This window comes from Penicillium canariense (genome assembly GCF_028826845.1).
Source record: "Penicillium canariense strain IBT 26290 chromosome Unknown utg000003l_segment0_segment0, whole genome shotgun sequence".
Taxonomy (NCBI): domain Eukaryota; kingdom Fungi; phylum Ascomycota; class Eurotiomycetes; order Eurotiales; family Aspergillaceae; genus Penicillium; species Penicillium canariense.
Genome location: NW_026622730.1, coordinates 663,414 through 683,643, shown reverse-complemented (window position 1 = coordinate 683,643; position 20,230 = coordinate 663,414). Strand labels below are relative to the sequence as shown.

General features: G+C 50.6%; 7 protein-coding genes across 7 annotated transcripts; 3 read left to right on the top strand and 4 right to left on the bottom strand.

Annotated features, from left to right (window-relative positions):
- Window positions 1–290: 290 nt before the first annotated feature.
- Window positions 291–1,748, top strand: N7482_005091 (uncharacterized protein; the record flags this gene model as incomplete). The annotated part of the gene is made up of 1 exon (XM_056687216.1): window positions 291–1,748. One exon carries the CDS (start codon window positions 291–293, stop codon window positions 1,746–1,748), a length of 1,458 nt encoding a protein of 485 aa, XP_056542771.1.
- A 969-nt stretch (window positions 1,749–2,717) lies between these two features.
- N7482_005090 (uncharacterized protein) lies at window positions 2,718–3,169 on the bottom strand (the record flags this gene model as incomplete). The annotated part of the gene is made up of 2 exons (XM_056687215.1): window positions 2,718–2,967; window positions 3,081–3,169. The coding sequence occupies 2 exons, from the start codon at window positions 3,167–3,169 to the stop codon at window positions 2,718–2,720; spliced, it is 339 nt and encodes a 112-aa protein (XP_056542770.1).
- A 999-nt stretch (window positions 3,170–4,168) lies between these two features.
- N7482_005089 (cation-translocating P-type ATPase) lies at window positions 4,169–7,631 on the top strand (the record flags this gene model as incomplete). Its single annotated transcript, XM_056687214.1, has 4 exons — window positions 4,169–4,426; window positions 4,496–4,761; window positions 4,825–6,892; window positions 6,966–7,631. The coding sequence occupies 4 exons, from the start codon at window positions 4,169–4,171 to the stop codon at window positions 7,629–7,631; spliced, it is 3,258 nt and encodes a 1,085-aa protein (XP_056542769.1).
- Window positions 7,632–7,895: 264 nt separating this feature from the next.
- N7482_005088 (uncharacterized protein) lies at window positions 7,896–9,463 on the bottom strand (the record flags this gene model as incomplete). Its single annotated transcript, XM_056687213.1, has 4 exons — window positions 7,896–8,144; window positions 8,209–9,087; window positions 9,157–9,260; window positions 9,325–9,463. 4 exons carry the CDS (start codon window positions 9,461–9,463, stop codon window positions 7,896–7,898), a joined length of 1,371 nt encoding a protein of 456 aa, XP_056542768.1.
- Window positions 9,464–10,014: 551 nt separating this feature from the next.
- Window positions 10,015–11,395, bottom strand: N7482_005087 (aminotransferase class I/II-fold pyridoxal phosphate-dependent enzyme; the record flags this gene model as incomplete). The annotated part of the gene is made up of 3 exons (XM_056687212.1): window positions 10,015–10,344; window positions 10,399–10,541; window positions 10,597–11,395. The coding sequence occupies 3 exons, from the start codon at window positions 11,393–11,395 to the stop codon at window positions 10,015–10,017; spliced, it is 1,272 nt and encodes a 423-aa protein (XP_056542767.1).
- A 557-nt stretch (window positions 11,396–11,952) lies between these two features.
- Window positions 11,953–14,531, top strand: bioDA (adenosylmethionine-8-amino-7-oxononanoate aminotransferase; the record flags this gene model as incomplete). Its single annotated transcript, XM_056687211.1, has 5 exons — window positions 11,953–12,134; window positions 12,199–12,292; window positions 12,339–13,669; window positions 13,724–14,301; window positions 14,359–14,531. 5 exons carry the CDS (start codon window positions 11,953–11,955, stop codon window positions 14,529–14,531), a joined length of 2,358 nt encoding a protein of 785 aa, XP_056542766.1.
- Window positions 14,532–19,520: 4,989 nt separating this feature from the next.
- Window positions 19,521–19,895, bottom strand: N7482_005085 (uncharacterized protein; the record flags this gene model as incomplete). Its single annotated transcript, XM_056687210.1, has 1 exon — window positions 19,521–19,895. One exon carries the CDS (start codon window positions 19,893–19,895, stop codon window positions 19,521–19,523), a length of 375 nt encoding a protein of 124 aa, XP_056542765.1.
- Between the last annotated feature and the right edge of the window lie 335 nt (window positions 19,896–20,230).

The window sequence follows — 20,230 nt, the reverse complement described above, 5'->3', positions numbered from 1 at the left end:
GAACGCATTTTCTGGTTCACAGAGTATATGGTTCTTTGACGATATCGACGCGCCAAGCACATATTCATAGATCGGAACGCTGAAGATGGATCTCGGCGTGCTTTTGACTCGGATGTCGGGGAGGCGAGATCCGCCCCTGAGATTTGTTGTCCTGCAGAGACTGCGCGTTTGTGCGACGCGAGCACTTCGACAGACACACGTCGTGACATTTAAGCCATTTAAGCCACCGGGCGCCGCGCTGCTCAATGCCAAGTCTGCGGTCATAGCCTCATTGTTGTCTTCAGCTTACTATGGCTATCTTCAAGTCCGTCGAGGAGAATGTCTCCTCTCCTGACCGAGTCGACGATACTCTCCCCGATGTCGCTCCACCCCCGCTCCACCGGGGCAATGTCTTCACCAGGATCCATCGAGATCCATGGTTCCAGATCGTCTTGATTTCCTTCATTGCCTTCTGTAATCCTGGTATGTACAATGCCCTCACGGGCATGGGCGGCTCAGGCCAAGTCGACAGCACCGTTTCTGCGAATGCCAATGTGGCCACGCACGCCGCTACAGCTGGTGCGGCTCTTGTCGTAGTCGGGACTCTATACAAATACCTCGGGCCCCGTTTGTCGCTTCTCATTGGTGGCTGGACCTATGCGTTGTACGCGGGAGCCTTGCTGAACTCCATCCGAGTGAAGGACGGTGGGCCCTTTGTGATTGCCTCGGGAGCGCTGCTCGGTCTGGGCGCGGCATTCTTCTGGGTGGCTCAGGGTACGATTATGGTGACCTATACCAATGATCAAACGCGCGGTCGGGCTATTGGCGTCTTCTGGGTGATTTTCAATTTGGGCGCGACAATTGGCTCGCTCGCCAGTTTTGGACTTAACTACCACTCTACGTCTGGAACGGTCACCGATTCGACCTATATTGCGTATATGGTTATCATGCTTTTCGGCTGGTCATTGTCCATCTTCGTTTGCTCGACGGAGGGTCTCTCCGAGAAGTATCACGGTCATCGCATTGCCCCGGGGTCGAAATCGTTCAACTTTGCGAACTTGAGAGCGACAGTGATCCAGGTTCTTCGAATCATCTTTGACTGGAGGAACCTCTGCCTGTACCCGATGTTTTACAACGCCAATGTCTTCTATTCCTACCAGCAGAATGACGTGAATGGCTTGACATTTAACCTCCGCACGCGATCTCTCAACGGCGCGCTCTACTGGATTGCCCAAATGGTGGGCGGGCTCCTGATGGGACTTATACTCGACCTTCCTAATCTCAATCGTCGGACACGCGCTATTACTGGATGGGCCATCCTTTTTGTGACCGGAATGGTGATCTGGGGCGGTGGATACCGGTTCCAGGTATGGGACGACAAACGCCTAGCGCTGGGGTTGAAACAAGATATCGACTACAAAGACGGCAGCATATTCCTGGGTCCCATGTTCCTCTACTTCTTCTATGGAGCCTATGATTCCTTTTGGCAGGCGTTCTGCTACTGGATTATGGGTGCCCGGTCGCGTGATCCGGTGGTCAACGCAGTTGTGGTTGGAGCATACTCCGCTCTGAAGCCTGCGGGCGGGGCTATGGCTTGGAGAATCAACGCGGAGAAGATCAATCCGATGACGCAGTTTGCAATGAACTGGGGCCTCAGTATCGGTAGTTTGTTGGTGGCCGTTCCCACTGTGATCACAATCCGGAAGTTTGACAAAGACTTGGATGACGACACGTCGGTTGACCAGGCTGGAGAGCCTGAGAAAAATTAATGCTGGCCTTGTATAAATGTTGGTGGGCCGCGGAGAGCTTCAAAGACCTTGCATGGACTGCAGCTCCGGTGAAATCTTGTTTTAACTTGCCTTGTAATGGGGTGCATACTTGGACATCTACGAGAGCATCCACGTGAAAGACGAATCAGGAGACAACGGCTGATAAGCGAGAGAGAGTTGATGTCCAGAGGGAACAATTTTAGCCTCCTATGGCTCGGAATTGACACAGTGCTAGCCCCCCAAACTTGACAATCGAAACCATGCGCCGTACCTCGACCCAGGCACCGATGGCTCCAAGTACTTTTCACGGCGTTAACGGGGAACTTTGAGCACGAGAGATACATCTGCAACATATCCGAAATCCTTGGTAATAGCAATTTGATTCCTTAATCACAATTTCACAAACAAATGTCCAAAATAGTTGAAGAAATCCAATTACGAAGTATCATCGCTGTAGAGTGACGGCAGGTGAGTACGAAGCTTGGCATATAGGACACCTAAATCGCCGGTACTCAAACCAGGAGGTTAGACACGCTGTATGGAAGGCATGATGACACCGATTGAGAACAACGATTCCACTATTCCCGGTGTCCTTTGCTCCACATGGCTGTTCCTCATCTGAACCGGAGGCGGAAGGGTTGCGTTGACCGCAGGGTAAACGAGCTGGCTGTGGACAAACGGGATACGGGGATGACGATAAGGGTGAGAGACAGATGGGGCTGCATATCCAGTTAGTTCAAACCATTAAACAGACGGTGAGGCTCCAGGCATTTTGCTTTGCTGATAAGACCCTGCAGGCCAAGATCGCAAATGCCGGCTCAGGAACGCCAACTAGCCATGGCAGTAGACGTGTGCACGGAGGTTTGGTGAGATGCCCAGGCGACCAGAACAGAAGTCGGGTAACAAAGCCATTGGGCTTGTCTCTCAAGGGCAAGTTGATCCTTGGTCCAGCCCTGGGCATTCCCCGCATCACATCATCCTGCTCTTCCGGGCCAAGACGGCATCAAGGCTAGGCCCCACGTATATGCGGGAAGTCGCAAAGCGATGAAACAGGTTCACAACGTACCAGGTATCGTGGGCATATCGCTCAATATCGCTCGAGACATTCTGCTCCTCCAGCCATTGCTCCACGCAGGTCTGCTGCATCGGCGACGTACGGTTGTGGGTCTCATTTGCAGCTCGGTTGGCAGCACGGCGTCGATGCAAGAACATGATGATACTGATTGGACCGAAATAGATTGTTAGTAAACCCCCCTCAAGGCTTCCAGACGTTTCGCTCGCATGAAGCGGGGGCACAGCCAAGACGTGTCCGTGCCCAGCCCATAAACTCACATCGGCACAATGCTGATAATCCCAAACAGCACAATAGCTCCAATCACGATCCCGATCACCTCACCTTGGGGTAGATTATCGCCCGCCATGAGTGGGGGAGCATGGGATCTGGTGCCCAGATCCACGCAAGGGAAAATAGAAATACGAACACGACAAGGGAGAAATGTCCAATAGCGGTGCGCCGGGTCCCTGTATATTGGCGGGACGGTGATGGGGCCACCTCGACCGGCGAGATCGGGATGAATGCTAGACGAAGCGCACTCTAATAGAAGACCCAACCTGGAAGATCATTGTTCGAGAGCGGAGGGTCAGTTTGCGGATCTCACGTTTTGCCACCGTAGATGTAGTAAACCGCTTTGTACAACTCTAGGCCAAGGAGAAATTTGAACCCGGGCGGGAGAGCAGATTTGAACCGCGCGGTGAACTCTCAGACCTCGCAACATGTAGGCTGCCAAGAGAAGCCCAGGATGAGCCAAGGATGACACACTATCGCCAGGCGTTGGAGGTGTCGAGCGCGGAGGGCCGCCCAGAGGACGCCCAGAATCCCGCTCTTGGCGCTCCCGGCCGAGCCAACGCCGAGACCAGTCGTGTACGTCATTGTCGCCTCGGCTGTGGTCGCTAATGTTGCGCCAAGATGGCCCGCTTGATCTGATGCGTCATTCGAGATGGTTATTGGTCGTTGCGTCTGGGTATCCCCAGAATCTCGATTGGGACGATGTTCAAGGATGGAACAGATAGCCAAAGAGCCGGTTGCATCTTGGCGGGATTTGCCATCAATCCCGACTGACAAATTATTTATATCGGGCGAGACCCCTTAGAAGGAAGGGAGATGGAAAAGAAGATAGGCTTTTGGAACCAACGTGTACTTAAAAGTCCAGAGGATCGAGAACGTTCATAGATTCAAGATTCTCCTCAAACATCTCGGGAATTGGATCATTCCTTTACCCCTGCATGGACTCCCACACCATTTCGGACACCTTCTATATGAGACCACCTTAAAGAGTCCCTTAGAAGAACAACTCTTACACTCCACCCCCACCCTTTACCCAAGCCACACACTCAAATAGACCTCCCTGGACACCTACGTGATGTCTCCGGAGAGAGCCCAACCCAAGGGCTCTCAGTCTCCCAATGATGTTCCTTCGCAGTCCTACCTGTCCCAGCCGGCTCACAGCCTCTCATTCGAGGATGTCATCCGCGAGCTGGGTACAAACTCGGACGATGGCCTCACATCTGGTGAGGTCAAGCAACGTCTCGAGAAATATGGTCAAAACATACTGGAAGGAGACGAAGGCGTCTCAATTGCCAAAATTTTTATCCGTCAACTTGCAAATGCAATGATGCTTGTAAGTGATTCGGAAACCTTCCCCCGTGAACGAGATCGCCAAGTAGCTAACCGTTCGTAATTGGCGTAGGTCCTGATCATTGCCATGGCGGTTAGTTTCGGCATCCGATCATGGATCGAGGGCGGTTTTATTACAGCTGTCATTATTCTCAATATTGTTGTTGGTGTTTACCAGGATTTTGCGGCCGAAAAGACCATGGACTCTCTGCGAAACCTGAGCTCCCCTACTGGAGTAGTGACTCGCGATGGTAAAACCATTACTATCCCTGCCAATGAAATCATTCCCGGTGATATGATCGAATTGAAAGTCGGAGATACGGTCCCCGCAGACCTGAGGTATGACATTACGACACATTTTTGAAGTGAATGAGCATCATGACTAATTGGGGACGTGAACAGATTGACCGAGGCATTCAATTTCGAAACCGACGAGGCTCTCTTGACAGGCGAATCTCTCCCAGTTCAAAAGGAAGCCGATGCCGTTTTTGATACTGATACTGGCCCGGGAGACCGACTAAATATCGCCTATAGTTCGTCTACCGTTACCCGCGGGCGTGCGAGAGGTGTTGTCGTTGGCACGGGTATGAGAACTGAAATTGGAGCTATTGCTACCGCCCTCCGCGGAGGCGATTCGAAGCGGCGCCCAGTGAAGCGCGGACCTGAGGGGGAGACCAAGAAGCGTTGGTATATCCAGGCCTGGACATTGACTACCACTGATGCCATTGGAAGGTTTCTGGGGATCAATGTCGGGACTCCGCTACAGCGCAAATTGTCCAAGCTCGCATTGCTGCTGTTCGGCATTGCCATCATCTTCGCAATTGTCGTGGCAGGTTCCAATGATTGGCGGGGAGATAATGAAGTTATCATTTACGCTGTGGCAACAGGCCTGGCTATGATTCCAGCTTGTTTGGTCGTTGTGCTCACAATTACCATGGCAGTGGGGACAAAGCAAATGGTGCAACGACATGTCATCGTCCGCAAACTGGACTCCCTGGAGGCCCTCGGGGCCGTTACTAACATTTGTTCGGACAAGACCGGCACTTTGACTCAAGGTCGTATGGTCGCTAAGCGAGCTTGGATTCCATCTGTCGGAACATATTCGGTTGGATCGTCGAGTAACCCTTTGAATCCCGATGAGGGTGAATTGAGTCTTATCCGGGAGCCACCACTCAACTTCGGCTCAGAATCGACGGGTGAACCAGGAAAACCCGAGGATTTATTGAAAAACAACGAGCCTCTGGAGTCCTTCCTTAATGTCGCTGCCATGGCCAATCTGGCCCATCTTCACAAGGATACGAATAACGAATGGCAGGCTCGGGGTGAGCCAACCGACATTGCCATCCAGGTCTTCGCTTCACGTTTCAATTGGGGAGTCGATCGCTGGACCAAGGGCGAAAAGCCCGTCTGGATCCAGAAAGCCGAATATCCCTTTGACTCGAGCGTGAAAAAGATGTCAGTCGTCTTCGCGAAACGCGACGAAGTCTCTGCGAAAGCTCCTGAAATGATCTTCACTAAGGGCGCCGTTGAACGAGTCATCGATTCCTGTACAACCATAACTTGGAAAGATGGGTCTTCTGTGCCTCTCGATGATGACATTCGCGACGAAATTTTACAGAACATGGAAGCCCTGGCAAAAGAGGGCCTACGAGTCCTGTGCTTGGCTGGAAGAGAAAACCCTCCTGGGAATATGGAGAGCAGTGAGCCTCCTCCGCGAGAAGAGATTGAGAAGGATCTGGTCTTCTACGGCTTGATTGGCCTGTATGACCCTCCTCGACCTGAGACTGCTGGTGCAATCAGCCAGTGTTACAAGGCTGGTATCTCCGTCCATATGGTTACCGGTGATCACCCTGGAACTGCCCGCGCAATTGCTGTTCAGGTTGGAATTATCCCGTCTAACATGGATATGATCGCAAAGGACGTGGCTGATGCTATGGTCATGACTGCTGGTGAATTTGACAAACTGTCCGAAGACGAAATCGATAATCTTCCCACTCTCCCGCTGGTCATTGCTCGCTGTGCGCCAAACACCAAAGTCCGCATGATCGAAGCATTGCACCGCCGTGGTCGTTATGTCGCGATGACAGGCGACGGAGTCAACGATTCGCCATCGCTAAAGCGTGCCGACGTTGGTATCGCCATGGGTCAGAACGGATCTGATGTTGCCAAGGATGCGTCCGAGCTGGTCTTGACCGATGATAACTTCGCCTCCATCATCAATGGAATCGAAGAAGGACGGCGCATTTTCGATAATATTCAGAAATTTGTTCTACATTTGCTGGCAGAGAACGTGGCGCTAGCATTAACTCTGCTGATTGGTCTTGCTTTCAAGGATGATTCCAATCAATCCGTCTTCCCTATCTCCCCCGTGGAGATTATCTGGATTATCATGATCACCTCTGGTCTCCCTGACATGGGTCTAGGAATGGAGGCTGCTGCGCCTGAAGTGATGGATAGACCCCCTCAAAGCGTATGCTCTTCTCTACTCCCCTCTCCTCCCCCCAGTATAGCTATATTAAACGGAACTAACCTACGACTTATAGAAACAAGGTATATTCACCTGGGAAATCATTATCGATACCCTGGTCTACGGCGTGTGGATGGCAGCTCTCTGTCTATCAGCCTTTGCCCTGGTTATGTTCCGCTGGGGCGACGGCGATCTTGCAATGGGCTGCAACACGCAATACAACGACCCGAACAAGCCGTATACCTGTGATACGGTATTCCGCGCCCGCGCTACAACTTTCACTTGCATGACCTGGTTTGCCTTGTTCTTGGCATGGGAAATGATGAACTTGCGTCGCAGCTTCTTCCGCATGAAGCCCGAATCCACGCGCTACTTCACTCAGTGGATGCACGACATTTGGAGTAACAAGGTTCTCTTCTGGGGTATCATGGCCGGTTTTGTGCTTGCCTTCCCGATTCTGTACATCCCTGTGATCAATCACAGCGTCTTTAAGCACTCGGCCATTTCGTGGGAATGGGGTATTGTTTTTGTCGAGACGGTGCTTTTCTTTGCTGGTATCGAATTTTGGAAGTGGTGCAAGCGCGCGTATTTCCGGCGCCAGGCATACAAGCAGCAAAAGGCGGGTGATCAGGTTCCCAGTGGTGACCGCCGTGGACTGAAGGACTTTAGTCGATACACCACTATGGACCGGTCTGAGACGCAGGCTACCGGCGATATGAAGGTTGAGCAGTCGATGGTTTGAAGTGAGGGGGTGCGTGTGGAGGATATTCTGCATGAAGCGTTTCCTAGATTTCACTGGGACATATAGACAGATCCCGATCTTGATATATCTTTGCTTTCTGTCATAGAAGCTAGAAATATGATTGATTATTTCATGAAATTAGCATACGTATATCTTTCCAACTAATATATCCACGAGGAGGCGAAATCAATGAAGCAGGTGTTCAGTAAGCATTGGAATAGCGAAGACCACGGAAAGAGGGCTTTGCAGCAATATGTAGGGCATTCATGGCTCAACGGTCTCTCCGTTCCTTTCATGCTCTTCTCTGGTCGGCCGCTTTGCGGGATACTGAGTATCCTCCCATTTCTCCCAGAAGTAAGCTCCCTTCCGCAGCGATGCGATTGTCTCCCAGAGGGTACAGAAGACGAAAAGCGCCATGACGATGGAGAGCACCGATGTAGCGCCAAGGTCATGCGCAAGAGGGAGCAAGACCATGATGATGCCAGTCACTGGTCGCATGATCAAGCGAAGAGGCTGGAGAAATGTTAGCAATTGATCAATTACTGCATGAACGCTGTAGCAGCGGGGTTTAATATACCTTATCCAACAGCAAAGTTCCACGCTCATCCTTTGACCCATGCATCAATGCAAAAGCGTACAAGCAGAGCATTCCAGTACCGAGGCCTGCGCAGAGCAGCCATCGCTGCGGGTCCTCGAATTCCTTCTTGGCCACGGAAGCCGCAGCAACGTGACCACCCGCCAACAGGCTGGCAATCAGCGGAAGGTGGATCAAGGCAAAAAGGAAAGCCGTGTATATGCTGTGCCGCAGCGGATGATCGTTCTCAACAGAACCGTCGTTATGGACATACAGCCAATTCAGACAGAACGCAATAATCAGAGTCCAAATAGCACGAAGAAGGCGATCGTTCAGGCCGATTGCAGCATGCGACCCGACAACAATGAGGTAGAGGAACTCGCCAAGTGCGATAATATAGAATGCTGCGTATCGGTCGACTTCGTGGGGAATGTCCACCGCCGTGGTGTATGTGGCACGAAGCAGCCTCTTTGCAGCTGGGCAATAGCAGAAGACCCATGTACACTCCTCAACAACAATGGCGACAGCCGCAATCGCGATCTTGGCACGAATGGAGACCGACTCAAAGTACAGCGGGATGTACAGGCACAGGAAAAGAGTGGAGAGCCCCACCCAGAGGCGCTGCTGGGCCCGATGATGATAGCTCGCGAACGAATAGTACAGATGCGCGAGGTTGCATGTCAGTCGAGCGGCCATATAGGCTCCAACCGCAGAGCGCATCGCACCAATTTCTTCGTCGACCAGTGGCGCGTTGTTACCGTAAACGACAAGCGTCGCCATTACCCACAGGATGAGTACGCGCTGCGCGAGGTCATCGTTGTAGAATGAGTTCATTAGTTCACGCAGGTCGCTCCACACGTGCCATGATGGCGAGAGAATCAACTGTACAGAGACATGAGATTAGTATCGTCTTATTTTGAGGGGTTCTATCGGTGCTCAAGTGCTACTTACGATGTACTTGACGAGCTTTGCGCCCGAGATATGCTCCACCAGATTATCCGCAAAGTTCGAGAGGATCGCAACATACAGCAAGTCGAGAAACAGCTCGAATCGACCTATAGAGCGAATGAATAAGCGACTGGCATGCCATTGCGCATTCTGCGACCGTGATTCTTCTACCTGCTTGTCTTTCATCATCTGAGCGCTTCACCAGCCTCCCGTTCTCGAACCACTGCAGCGCGCGCGGCTGGCGGAAGAGGAAGCGGGGGTTTGATTGGAGATCATGGCACTCAATGCCGACTCCCGTGGGCACAGACATGATGCGCGAAGGCTATCTACGTCAATGCTTGGTGGGGAGAGGTGTCGAAGAGTTTGCTCCTCAGGGAGGAGAGATAAGCACAGGTGATGATGCACAAGCTTGGCGATCTTGGCCTTCGAACCCCTCGATTCTCAGCGCTACCCATCTCAGATCTCGTTCCCAGACCATGACTGGAAGACCCCGATCGGGGCCACATTTGAGGTTCCGTGGTCACGATTTTGCGAAGCTTACTCAAAAATTGCAATCAGCAAAATTCATCAACAACTTCCACATCTGGGAATTGTCAACTTTGAACCCCTATTTAAGCCCGCACAATGCTGATATATATAAACGAGTACGGTTAGATGGTACACGAAAAGGCCGTCTTGGGTAATACCACCTACCACGCTCACACGCTGTACCGAAAAGGCATAGAGAGCATTGACCAGCGGGTGCTTTTTCATGGAATAATGAGAACAGATCGTATTTTCTTTGGCCAAATAGAGAATACGGTCATTGACGGGCAAACATCGCTTTTATAAATTTAAGAGAAAAAAAACCATCCATGGCGATCATAATTTCGACCCTTTTTCCACAGAGTGTCTTTCTAACCATGACTGGATCGATTGGACCAAGCCGTCGATTTGCTCCTCTGTATTGCCAGCATGCAAGCAGACTCGTACTCGTTCACTGCCCTCAGGGATCGTAGGCGGCATAATAGCACGAACAATGTACCCGTCTTTTTGGCATGCACTTGCCAACTGGCGCGGTTGTGACGTGCGCAACGAGAAGATCGGAGACGTGGGGAAATGATCAACTTCGAACATGACTGATTGGCTTATTTGGAGACTGCCCAGGCGCTTGTGAAGGTGTCCGATTAATTGCTGCACTCGATTTCGCAACTGCGTCATTTGTAAGCAAACGATACCAACAAGGGTGCAAGTGGGAGAGCCTACCGATTCCGTTTCCCCGGAAGAGAGGAGCTCATAGGCGGTGCGAATTGACGCCAGAAAAGGGAACCCAAGAGCGGTAGTATAGATAAGGCTGCGGGCATAGTTGATCAGGTAGTCTCTTGTTTCGGGGCCACAAAGCACCACAGCTGATTATGCGACATGTTAGCGATGCTCAGCATGCAGTTTGGAGGGAAGACAAACCTCCATGGCTGGCAAGTGCCTTTCCAAACGTATGGACGCGGATAAAAATGCGATCCTGAACGCCGAGATGCTGTACCACACCCGCCCCTTGTGGTCCGAAGACACCCGTTGCATGTGCCTCGTCGACAATAAAGTATCCGTTCTGACGTGGAAGCAACTCATCGACAACTTGAATAAACTCTTTGATAGGCGCCACATCACCATCCATGCTGTAAAGAGATTCCACAATGATGAACACATTTCGAGTGCCCGTTTGAATCTCAGAGTCCTTATCTATTTCAGCGGCGAGAACATCTCTGAGTGCCGTTGGCGAGCTATGCGCAAACATCTTTCGAGCTCCTGCCCGAGAAAGCCGCATACCCTCGTGGGCACTGGCGTGAATAAGCTCATCATAGAGGATGAGATCACCCGGTTGAGGAATGCTGGAAAGAACTCCCACGTTCGCATCGAAGCCGGAGTTGAATAAAAGCGCAGTGGGGGCTTCATGAAAGCCGGCCACAAAGTGCTCCAGATCCTCAGCATAGGTGGAATTTCCGTCCAGTAACCGGGACCCGCCACTGGCAAAGGGAAACGATTCTGGAGTATTATTCAGATGGGCCAAGAACCGGTCCCGGTAGGCCCGCGACGATGACAAGGAGAGAAAGTCATTGGAGGAGAAATCCACCGCTGTCCGGGGCAGAACCGTGAGTCTCCGACGGGCAGACTTTGCTTCTCGCTTGACGAGAGCGCTCGTCAAGGAGTCGACAAGAGTCTTGGGCTTAGTTGATGCCGCGCATTCCGGGCGTGATCGTGAGTCCATGGGGACTGGAAGTAGACTGGGGTTGCGCCCGATTATTACAGGCAGGAGAGCTCCGACTGCTGCGTCAATCCCATCAACGGTCGAGCGGCAGCGATTGGTTAGTCAAGGGCTTTCCCTGAAATGACTGGGCACGGTCAAGGATCATCCCGCACTTTAAAGCTCTTAGCTCCAGGGCGGAATGCGGACGAATCCGGGGCTTGGAGGCGAGGCGCGATCGAGGGAATAAGCAAGCCAGTGGGTCGGTTCTGCAGCGCTCCGAGTCAATCACGCATGAAGGCGTCCTCCTAGGTGAAACAGCATCAACTCTGACGAATTCTGGTCTATTCCACGGCGCTGTTGGGGCCCTCAACTCTTTTTCAACGGGAATTTCAACCTCGGTGAGACGGGAAGTGAAGTCGGTGGAGCCGTGGCGGGGCGGTGATTCGTCAATTGACGTCAAACTTCCCGGTAAACGCAAACCGCCGCGGCCGGACTTTGACTGGACCACTCCGACTGGTGTCATCGCGAGGTCCTTTTGACTCTTTCCAACGGCTGCACCGCAATTGAGTAATTGAGTCATGGCTCCTGCCGGTGCTGGACTTTGGCGCACATTGCGCGCACACCAGGTGTATGGTGCCAACACTGACGTCGGGAAGACGATCGTCTCGACTGTGCTGTGCAACGCGGTCCAGAGGCAGAAACAGAGGGCAGCGTTCTTGAAACCCGTGTCGACAGGGTCCCTAGACGAAGCCGACGATCGGTAGGCCATTAGCAGCGTCGAATTAGTCAAGGAATATGGGAATTTGTGCTAATTGCATTTCCAGGCACTTGAAGCGGTATGGCGCTGGAACCCTGACCAAGTGCCTCTACCAGTTCGATGAGCCGGTGAGCCCGCATATCGCAGCGAAAGAGAAGAGCGTGAGTGAAATTGCCTAGTTCTCTGAGGATCCTCTAATTCAAGTAGATTCAAGATGATGATTTGGTCGCATCCATCCATAAGACTCTGTCTGATTGGGCCCGGACGGACATCGACTTCGCCCTGGTTGAGACTGCAGGCGGCGTGCACTCCCCAGGCCCCAATGGAAATTCCCAAGCGGATCTCTATCGGCCACTGCGGCTGCCAATTGTGCTCGTGGCAGACTCGCGTCTAGGAGGTATTTCCTCGTCGATCTCCGCGTATGAGTCGCTTCTGCTGCGTGGCTACGACATCCAGTCAGTATTATTGTTCCGGGACGAGTATTACCAGAACCATGAGTACCTCGGCAACTTCTTCCGCAATAAGAGTATTCCCCTGGTTCCATTGCCAGCGCCTCCTGCAAAGCCATCTCAGACAGATGCCAACTCACAGGCGAGAGATGAAGAAGCTATGTCTGCCTACTACCAGCAAGTTTCGCAAGAGTCGGATATTTTGCGTCTACTTGAAGAGATGAATGTCAAGAACACTAAACGCATTGAACATTTGGAGGAAATGGCCGGCCGCGCCCAAGACCTCATTTGGTACCCGTTTACCCAACACCAGGGCATGCGCCCTAAGGATATCACTGTTATCGACTCTGCGCACGGTGATTATTTCCAGACATTTGGCTCCGGTCGCACCGATAACCCAGACAGCGAGCTTCGACCGACCTTTGATGGCTCAGCCTCTTGGTGGACCCAGGGATTGGGCCACGGCAACCCCGAATTGTCCTTGTCAGCAGCCTACGCCGCCGGTCGGTACGGGCATGTCATGTTTGCAGGCACAGTACACGAACCGGCACTTTTGCTTGCTGATAATCTATTGAAGACTCTCGACAACCCGCGCTTCACCAAAGTTTTTTACACAGATAACGGCAGCACAGGCATGGAAGTTGCCATAAAGATGGGTCTCCGTGCTTCTTGTGACCGATATGACTGGGATGCTACCCAGGAGCAGATAAGTATTCTGGGACTTAAAGGCAGTTACCACGGCGATACGATCGGTGTAATGGACTGCGCCGAGCCGTCCACCTATAATCAGAAGGTTGAATGGTATCGCGGCCGTGGCCACTGGTTTGACTTTCCACTGGTCAAGATGGTTGACGGAACCTGGAAAATCGAGGTTCCCGCCGAATTAAAGGCTGAACTGGGTCCAGATGCTGAGTTTGGCTCGCTGGGCTCTGTGTTTGATCTAAACACACGCCTGAACACGGAGGCTGGCCAGCGCTATAAGAAATATATTCGCAAAACCATCGAGGATCTGGTACAACGCCACGGAATGAAATTCGGCGCTCTCATTCTGGAGCCTGTTATCTTGGGTGCCGGTGGAATGCTTTTCTGGTGAGCCATACTTAAAAATAGGTTTTAAGCAATACTGATTCCGAACTCTTCCAGTGATCCTCTTTTCCAACGATGCCTAACTGATGTTGTCCGCGACCACCCGGAATTGTTCTCTCCCAATGCCTCCTCCCCGAAGGCTGCTCCGTCTTGGTCAGGCCTACCAGTTATTTTTGACGAGGTTTTTACTGGACTCTACCGGCTCGGACGCCCAACATCCGCATCTTTCCTTGATGTGCACCCCGACATCGCCGTGAACGCTAAGCTTCTCACTGGCGGACTGATTCCTCTATGTGCGACAGTTGCTAGCCAAGAAATTTTTGATACCTTTTCGAGCCCTGAGAAGAGTGACGCCCTTCTCCACGGCCACAGCTATACAGCTCACGCAGTGGGCTGTACCGTTGCAGTCGATTCGCTGAAAACTATGTCCGATATGGACGGCAATGGGTCGTGGGATCAATTCAAAACAGATTGGAGTCCCAAGGCCGCAGATCCCGCAGGTTCATCAACCCCAGAAGCATGGAGTGTTTGGTCACAGCGTCTTCTGCAAGACCTTTCTTGTGCTGAGTCGGTAGAGAGCGTATTTGCGATCGGTACTGTTCTCAGCATCTCGCTGCGTGATGCTCAAGGTGGAGGTAAATATCCTACGAAATCTCTCTAATAATAAGACTCTCAAGCTAACCAGAACCAAGGTTACACCTCCAACGCGGCCAAGGGATTGCAGCAGAGGCTGGCTATTGGTGGTGACCAGTTCAACGTCCACTCTCGAGTCCTGGGCAATGTCCTCTATCTCATGTCTAGCTTGACTTCAAAGCCCGAGTCGCTGCGGGAGATGGAGAGCATGCTACGCGCGTCGCTAGTGTAGTCATCCCTTAAGTATAAAATATTCATCAATATTCATCAATTGTAAGGAACAAAATTTACAATCATATTACGATGATGACTTAGTGACCCGGAAAAGCCATTGCTGTTGGCAAGTCCCAGGTGTTTCCGGTATGAATAACATTTCAACTAGCGCCTTTGGCAATAAGTGGAACTCGGCCCAGTTAACTATTTTCTCCACGTTTACATGCATGTGCCTTGCATTGCAACTGCACTTGCATTAGCCACATGCATATGCAGCTGCAAAAGCCCATGAGCCAGTGCTGTATATACAACAGGCAATAGCGCTGTTACACATGTTACGCATTGCGGGTCTAAATGCACTTTTCACTCCGAATAAGTATCTATTAAGTTTTGCTCTACAGAGGATGAGATTGAATGTCCCGAGTCAGAATGGGACAAAACTTTCCAAATGGGTTTCCGTGAGAAAATGAGCATGTCTTCAGCCGACGCTAGATGTATATCACAATAGGCCATTGCCAAAGATGCATGGGCCTGCTCCCAACACGCCATCCGCACTTTTCGCAGAAATAATAAAAAATCTGCCCGCGTGATTAGCATGAGTAGTCCTGGTAAGCAGCACGGTTAGTCAGCTAGCTCACACTTCCAGCAAGGGGGGCTATTCTAGCCATGACTCGGGAGCTTACTATTGTTCACGCCCGAGAAGGATTCGGATTCAACTATGTGCTAGTCCAGTCCAGTAAGTGTACCCTTAGAAGAGTTGAGATTCCACGGCCGTCTGAAGATTGTTTGAATTACACTACTACAGATTTTGGAGAAGATTGTCTGTACATACCCGGGGGCACTAGAGAACCGAACAGCCCTGGCAAATGGGCCATCTCAGCACTCCTCTGGAGCAGGCGATGGCTGTCGTGTTCCTTGCGAGTGATGAGTCTAGCTTTGTAAATGCGGCTGAGTTTGTTATAGATGGTGGACTAAGCAAGGTGTGTCAAATGAACTGAATTTCAGGTCATTGTCTTTTGAATCTCAAATCACATCACCGAGCATGATACTGACCTATTGCATAGGTATACATGTGTGTTAAAAGGTAACAGGAAACGAAGCACATCTGGTTTATTGCACCCCTCGAATAAATCCTATTGGTGAGGGTCTTGCCCCAATGATATCATGTGTTAATGTCATTATTGTTCGAAGGTTCGGGATTATCAGCAGTGGCTGGCAAGGATCATGCCCTGCATTCCTCTCGGTTGCCGTCCCTAGCCGGCTTTATGCAGACCAAACTAGGGGCCAACCTTTGGATGACCCCATGCCCCACACTGAGCACGTCAAATGCAACTTTGAAAATTGCCTGTTCGAAGAAAATGAGTCCATAATGTGCTCCAGCGTGGTAAAAAAAAGCATTAGAGGGTTTCAGAGCCCACATGATCTTGCATCAATATTATCAAGTTCAGGGTATTATTGCATCCCCGGAAATGAAAGATCCAGGTTCCGGCTATCGATTGGCTTGGAAATGATCACCGTATTTCGCTCAAGTCTTGAACACCTCGGGCCCGTGCTTGGCCAATAGAGTTAGACTTTCATTGCCTTAAATTCCTCCAGTCATTTGGTCTTCCATCCCTTCTTGCCCTTGAGCCTGACTTGGAGCCCCGGGCAATGTGACATTGTATCTTTGAATACATAATCAAATAATATAATCGGCACTCGGATATTTAAGATATGTATTTATTTTTCACCAACTTGGGTTCAAGTTGACCCTTCAACTGAAATCAATGGATTCCACCCTTTCTTTATCGGACGACTCAAAAACATGCGACGAGACGAAGCTGTCATCATGTAAAGATGAACTCATCGTGGATACATACCAAGATAAGAACCTGCCTCCAGTAGATGGCGGTATTCACGCATGGTTGTTTCTAGCTGCTTCTGCAATGATTGAAGCTCTTGTATGGGGTAGGCCACCAGTTGTTTACTTTGAGTGAGGCCGAAGCTGATCAAGACCAGGATTTGCATTTTCGTTTGGTGTTTTTCAAAGCTATTATCGCGACAATGAAGTCGTCCAAGATTCCAACATGGTGGCAGTTATCGGGACATGTGCAACGGTCAGACCAAACTTTTTCCATATACTAGGATCTCAACTAATAGCTATACAGGGCGTCGCATACATGAGTTGTCCACTGGTGATAATCACGATGATACTTCTTCCTCGCATGGCAAGATGGTTCTCAACACTGGGACTGAGCATTATGTGTCTGTCCCTGGCTATGGGATCATTCTCCACAAATTTCACGCACCTTGTCCTCTCACAAGGCGTCGGATTTGGAATCGGTGGCTGTATCGCATATAGCCCATCTATCTTATACATGTCTGAATGGTTTGATAAACGAAGAGGGCTTGCTTTCGGCATAGTCTGGGCTGGATCCGGCTTGTCTGGGGTCCTTATCCCCCTCGCCCTAGAGAAATTTCTGGCCCAGTACGGATTTCGGACGACACTAAGGATCTTTTCCGTTTTGATTTTCGTGCTTGCCGCTCCGTTTCTGTACTTTCACAAGTCACGGCTACCCGTTTCAAGAGAAGTAAAATACGGTCGGCTAAATGCCCGTTTTTTGTTGGGCCGAGTATCTATTGTCTATCAGCTCGGTAATATTGCAGAGGCGCTCGGTTTTTTCCTTCCTGCAATCTATCTTCCAACACTCGCACGCACGCTCGGGGCTTCAAGCTTTGTTTCCTCGCTTACAGTGACCGCTCTCAATCTGGCATCTGTATTTGGCAGTGTGTCAATGGGCTTCTTGTCTGACCGTTGCCACACACTTACGTGTATCTCGATCTCCACCGCTGGCACCGTGATCTCCATTTTCCTGATATGGGGGCTGTCCACCTCAATTCCAGTTCTAATGGTATTTGGGGTTGCTTACGGCATTTTTGCGGGCAGTTACTCTGCGATATGGTCAGGTATGATACGTGAGATTCAGAGAGAGAGCCCAGCGGCAGATGCAACAATAATCTTTTCAACAATCGCATTTGGACGTGGGGTCGGTAATGTTGTCAGCGGGCCATTTAGTGAAGCATTGATCCAGGCAGATAGCTGGCAGGAACATGCAATAGGGGCTTATGGTAGCGGCTTTGGGCTTCTCATAGTCTGTACTGGACTGACTGCCACTTTGGGTGGATTGTCCCTGATGGCGCGTTGTTTAAAATGTATATAATAATTTCAGCGCGAGAGTGATTTGTATCAAACGGTTAGCCTTTTTACTCATCTTGGGAAAGCCTTTCCTTATTCATATGATGACTCATGCATCATACCCAAAGGACGATAGCAGGACCCCCTGTGCTCTCAGGATATCATGATTTCGAAGCGGGAAGATTAAAATCGACTCTCAGCTAGAAACTTAACTCCACATCCATCCACATTGACTTGATCAACGCGATGCTGCTGGAAGTGTCCTGGGGCCACCACTCCTAGGCACGCAAGCGGGGGTTACAAGCGTACCCCTAAGGGTCGGTGGACCTATGCAGTCATCGGAACTACCCTCTATTTACCGCACTCGATTGACTTGCATGGCCATGGCTTCACGGCATGGCACAGGGGGGCGGAACATATAGTGGTCAATGCCAGTCTCGCGAAGCTACCTAAGCGCGACATTGCTCAGCTACAGGGGATGCTTACTTGGTAAGGCAAGACGAAAAGCCCAGATGCCTGATTGATGCATGGCCTCATCATCTGACACACGTAGGTGGGTTTCTCGATTCAGTTCATGGCACAACATTCTCGGATCAAGCCGTTGATTGAATACAAGCATTATTGTAGGATTTAGAATGCGTTCGAGAACAGATTGAGCGTATAGGAGGATGACACGGGGATTTAGTCGGGACCGCAACCGACTGGATCGTCATCATGCAGCCTCTTGGGAGGTTTGGATTTTTGAAGAGCTGGAGGCCTTGCTTCAGCACAAGTCTACCCTCAGCAACAATTGTTTTATTTCATCATCTTTTATTTTTTGGGTTGAATTGCTCCAAAACGAATTCTCACCCAGACATTTGCCGCTCCCCCAACGAGTCAACACTTCGGCATTCGAAAATTCCACATTGAGTTGTTCCTTTTGGAAACCGGCTAACGTCCTACTGAACGGCGGACGAGTTTGATATGTGGAGAGGCAGGTGCAGACCCAATGACATGTGCTTTCACAGCCATGCCGTTTAACGAGAATCACGAACAATAAAAACCTGGTTCTGCTATGACAGAGCTCATTGACACTTGAAACAAAATTCTGTCATACGATTGCTTCAACGCGGGTGCTGACCGAAACTTAATGCAGTTGCCCTGACTAAAAATTTCGTATTCAGTGGCAATTCAGCGCTTCGAGCCGCACTAGTCCACGGTTCAGGGTAGCTTCGTCATTACTTCACTAGCAACGCGTTACTAATAGCACCGCTACCTTTTAAGTTTGCGTGGCCCTATGAATTCTTAGCTTGCTCGCGGTTTCGCAATCACCTGTGTTTTGAGATATGAAGAGCTTAACTGGGTCAATGCACCCTACTGAGACAAGGAAACATCTTTCTTGTTGGCATTATAGTTGTTAAGATCGGGGACTGAATCAGTCCGGCTACCGTCGGGGCAGCCAGGAGGGTCCCGAGCATTTTTGTTATATAATAGATCGTCGAGTGAGACGGTGATTAGCTGTCCCGGGAGTTATAGCGGAGAGAGTGCCACTGCCGCGCCCGGAAGTGGACTGAAGGACGCTTAATATTTGATGATCGCGACCCAAGCCCGAGCTACGTATTTGTATAACCGAATGCACCCTGATCCAGCGCATTTTGCTCTCCAGAATCGTGTACGCAATAAAAGATTTCATGACTGATAAGCCCTGATAACTCAAACCTTCCTGAATTGCCGGGCCCCAGAATTCTTGCCCCAAACTTCTCCAAAAAAATGAATCATTGCGGGGGTTTCTGTTGGCTCATGCGCTCCACCCCCGGTTAGATAATGAAATTTTTGCACACATACATATCTACTTTAGTGTGCTATTGTCTTACTTGTCTTCTGATTTTCAATTTCGATTTGCCTTTGCTGGCCCTCCCCAACAGGCAGGTCTATAACCATCGGCAAATATGACTCTCGAGGGACTAACGCCACCTGGCCCTCTATCTCCAGTTCGCGCAGCACTTTCGACAGCTTGGTCTCGTAGCGATAGTCAGATTCTGCTCGAAATGTTGAGTGATGAAGGTATCGCGGCCGGTCTTCGCTGTGCAGCCGCTTATCGCGAGCGTTCAATCCGAACCGGAGCGGGAGAAGCGTGTTCATGAGGACGATGACGATGAGGACGGCTAGAACGAAAACACCTTTCTGCTGGTCCAGAGACCTCAGTGAGATCGGGTATCGCCTCAACATGTTGGAACATGGACCATGGAGGTGTCAAGACGTCAGAATATAGCACATAAGATAACTTAGGGTGAATCAGTGGTGCGCCGATCGTTGCTTGTTTTTTCCTTGTGCGGGGTGAGAGGAGCGTTTTAAGTGGTTGCTCGGACCCTATTTGACTAGTGTGGCGTATACCCTACAATCTCCAAACTACAATACAGAGAGCGTTATGTGTACGTGCTGTGCATTGCTTCTACTAAATACTATTCAAAAATGCACCATGGTAAAATTATTCCCTATGGAAATGCTCTAATTGCATTTTTATCGTACCTAGTCGTCTAGCGTCATGCACTATCCTTTTCCCT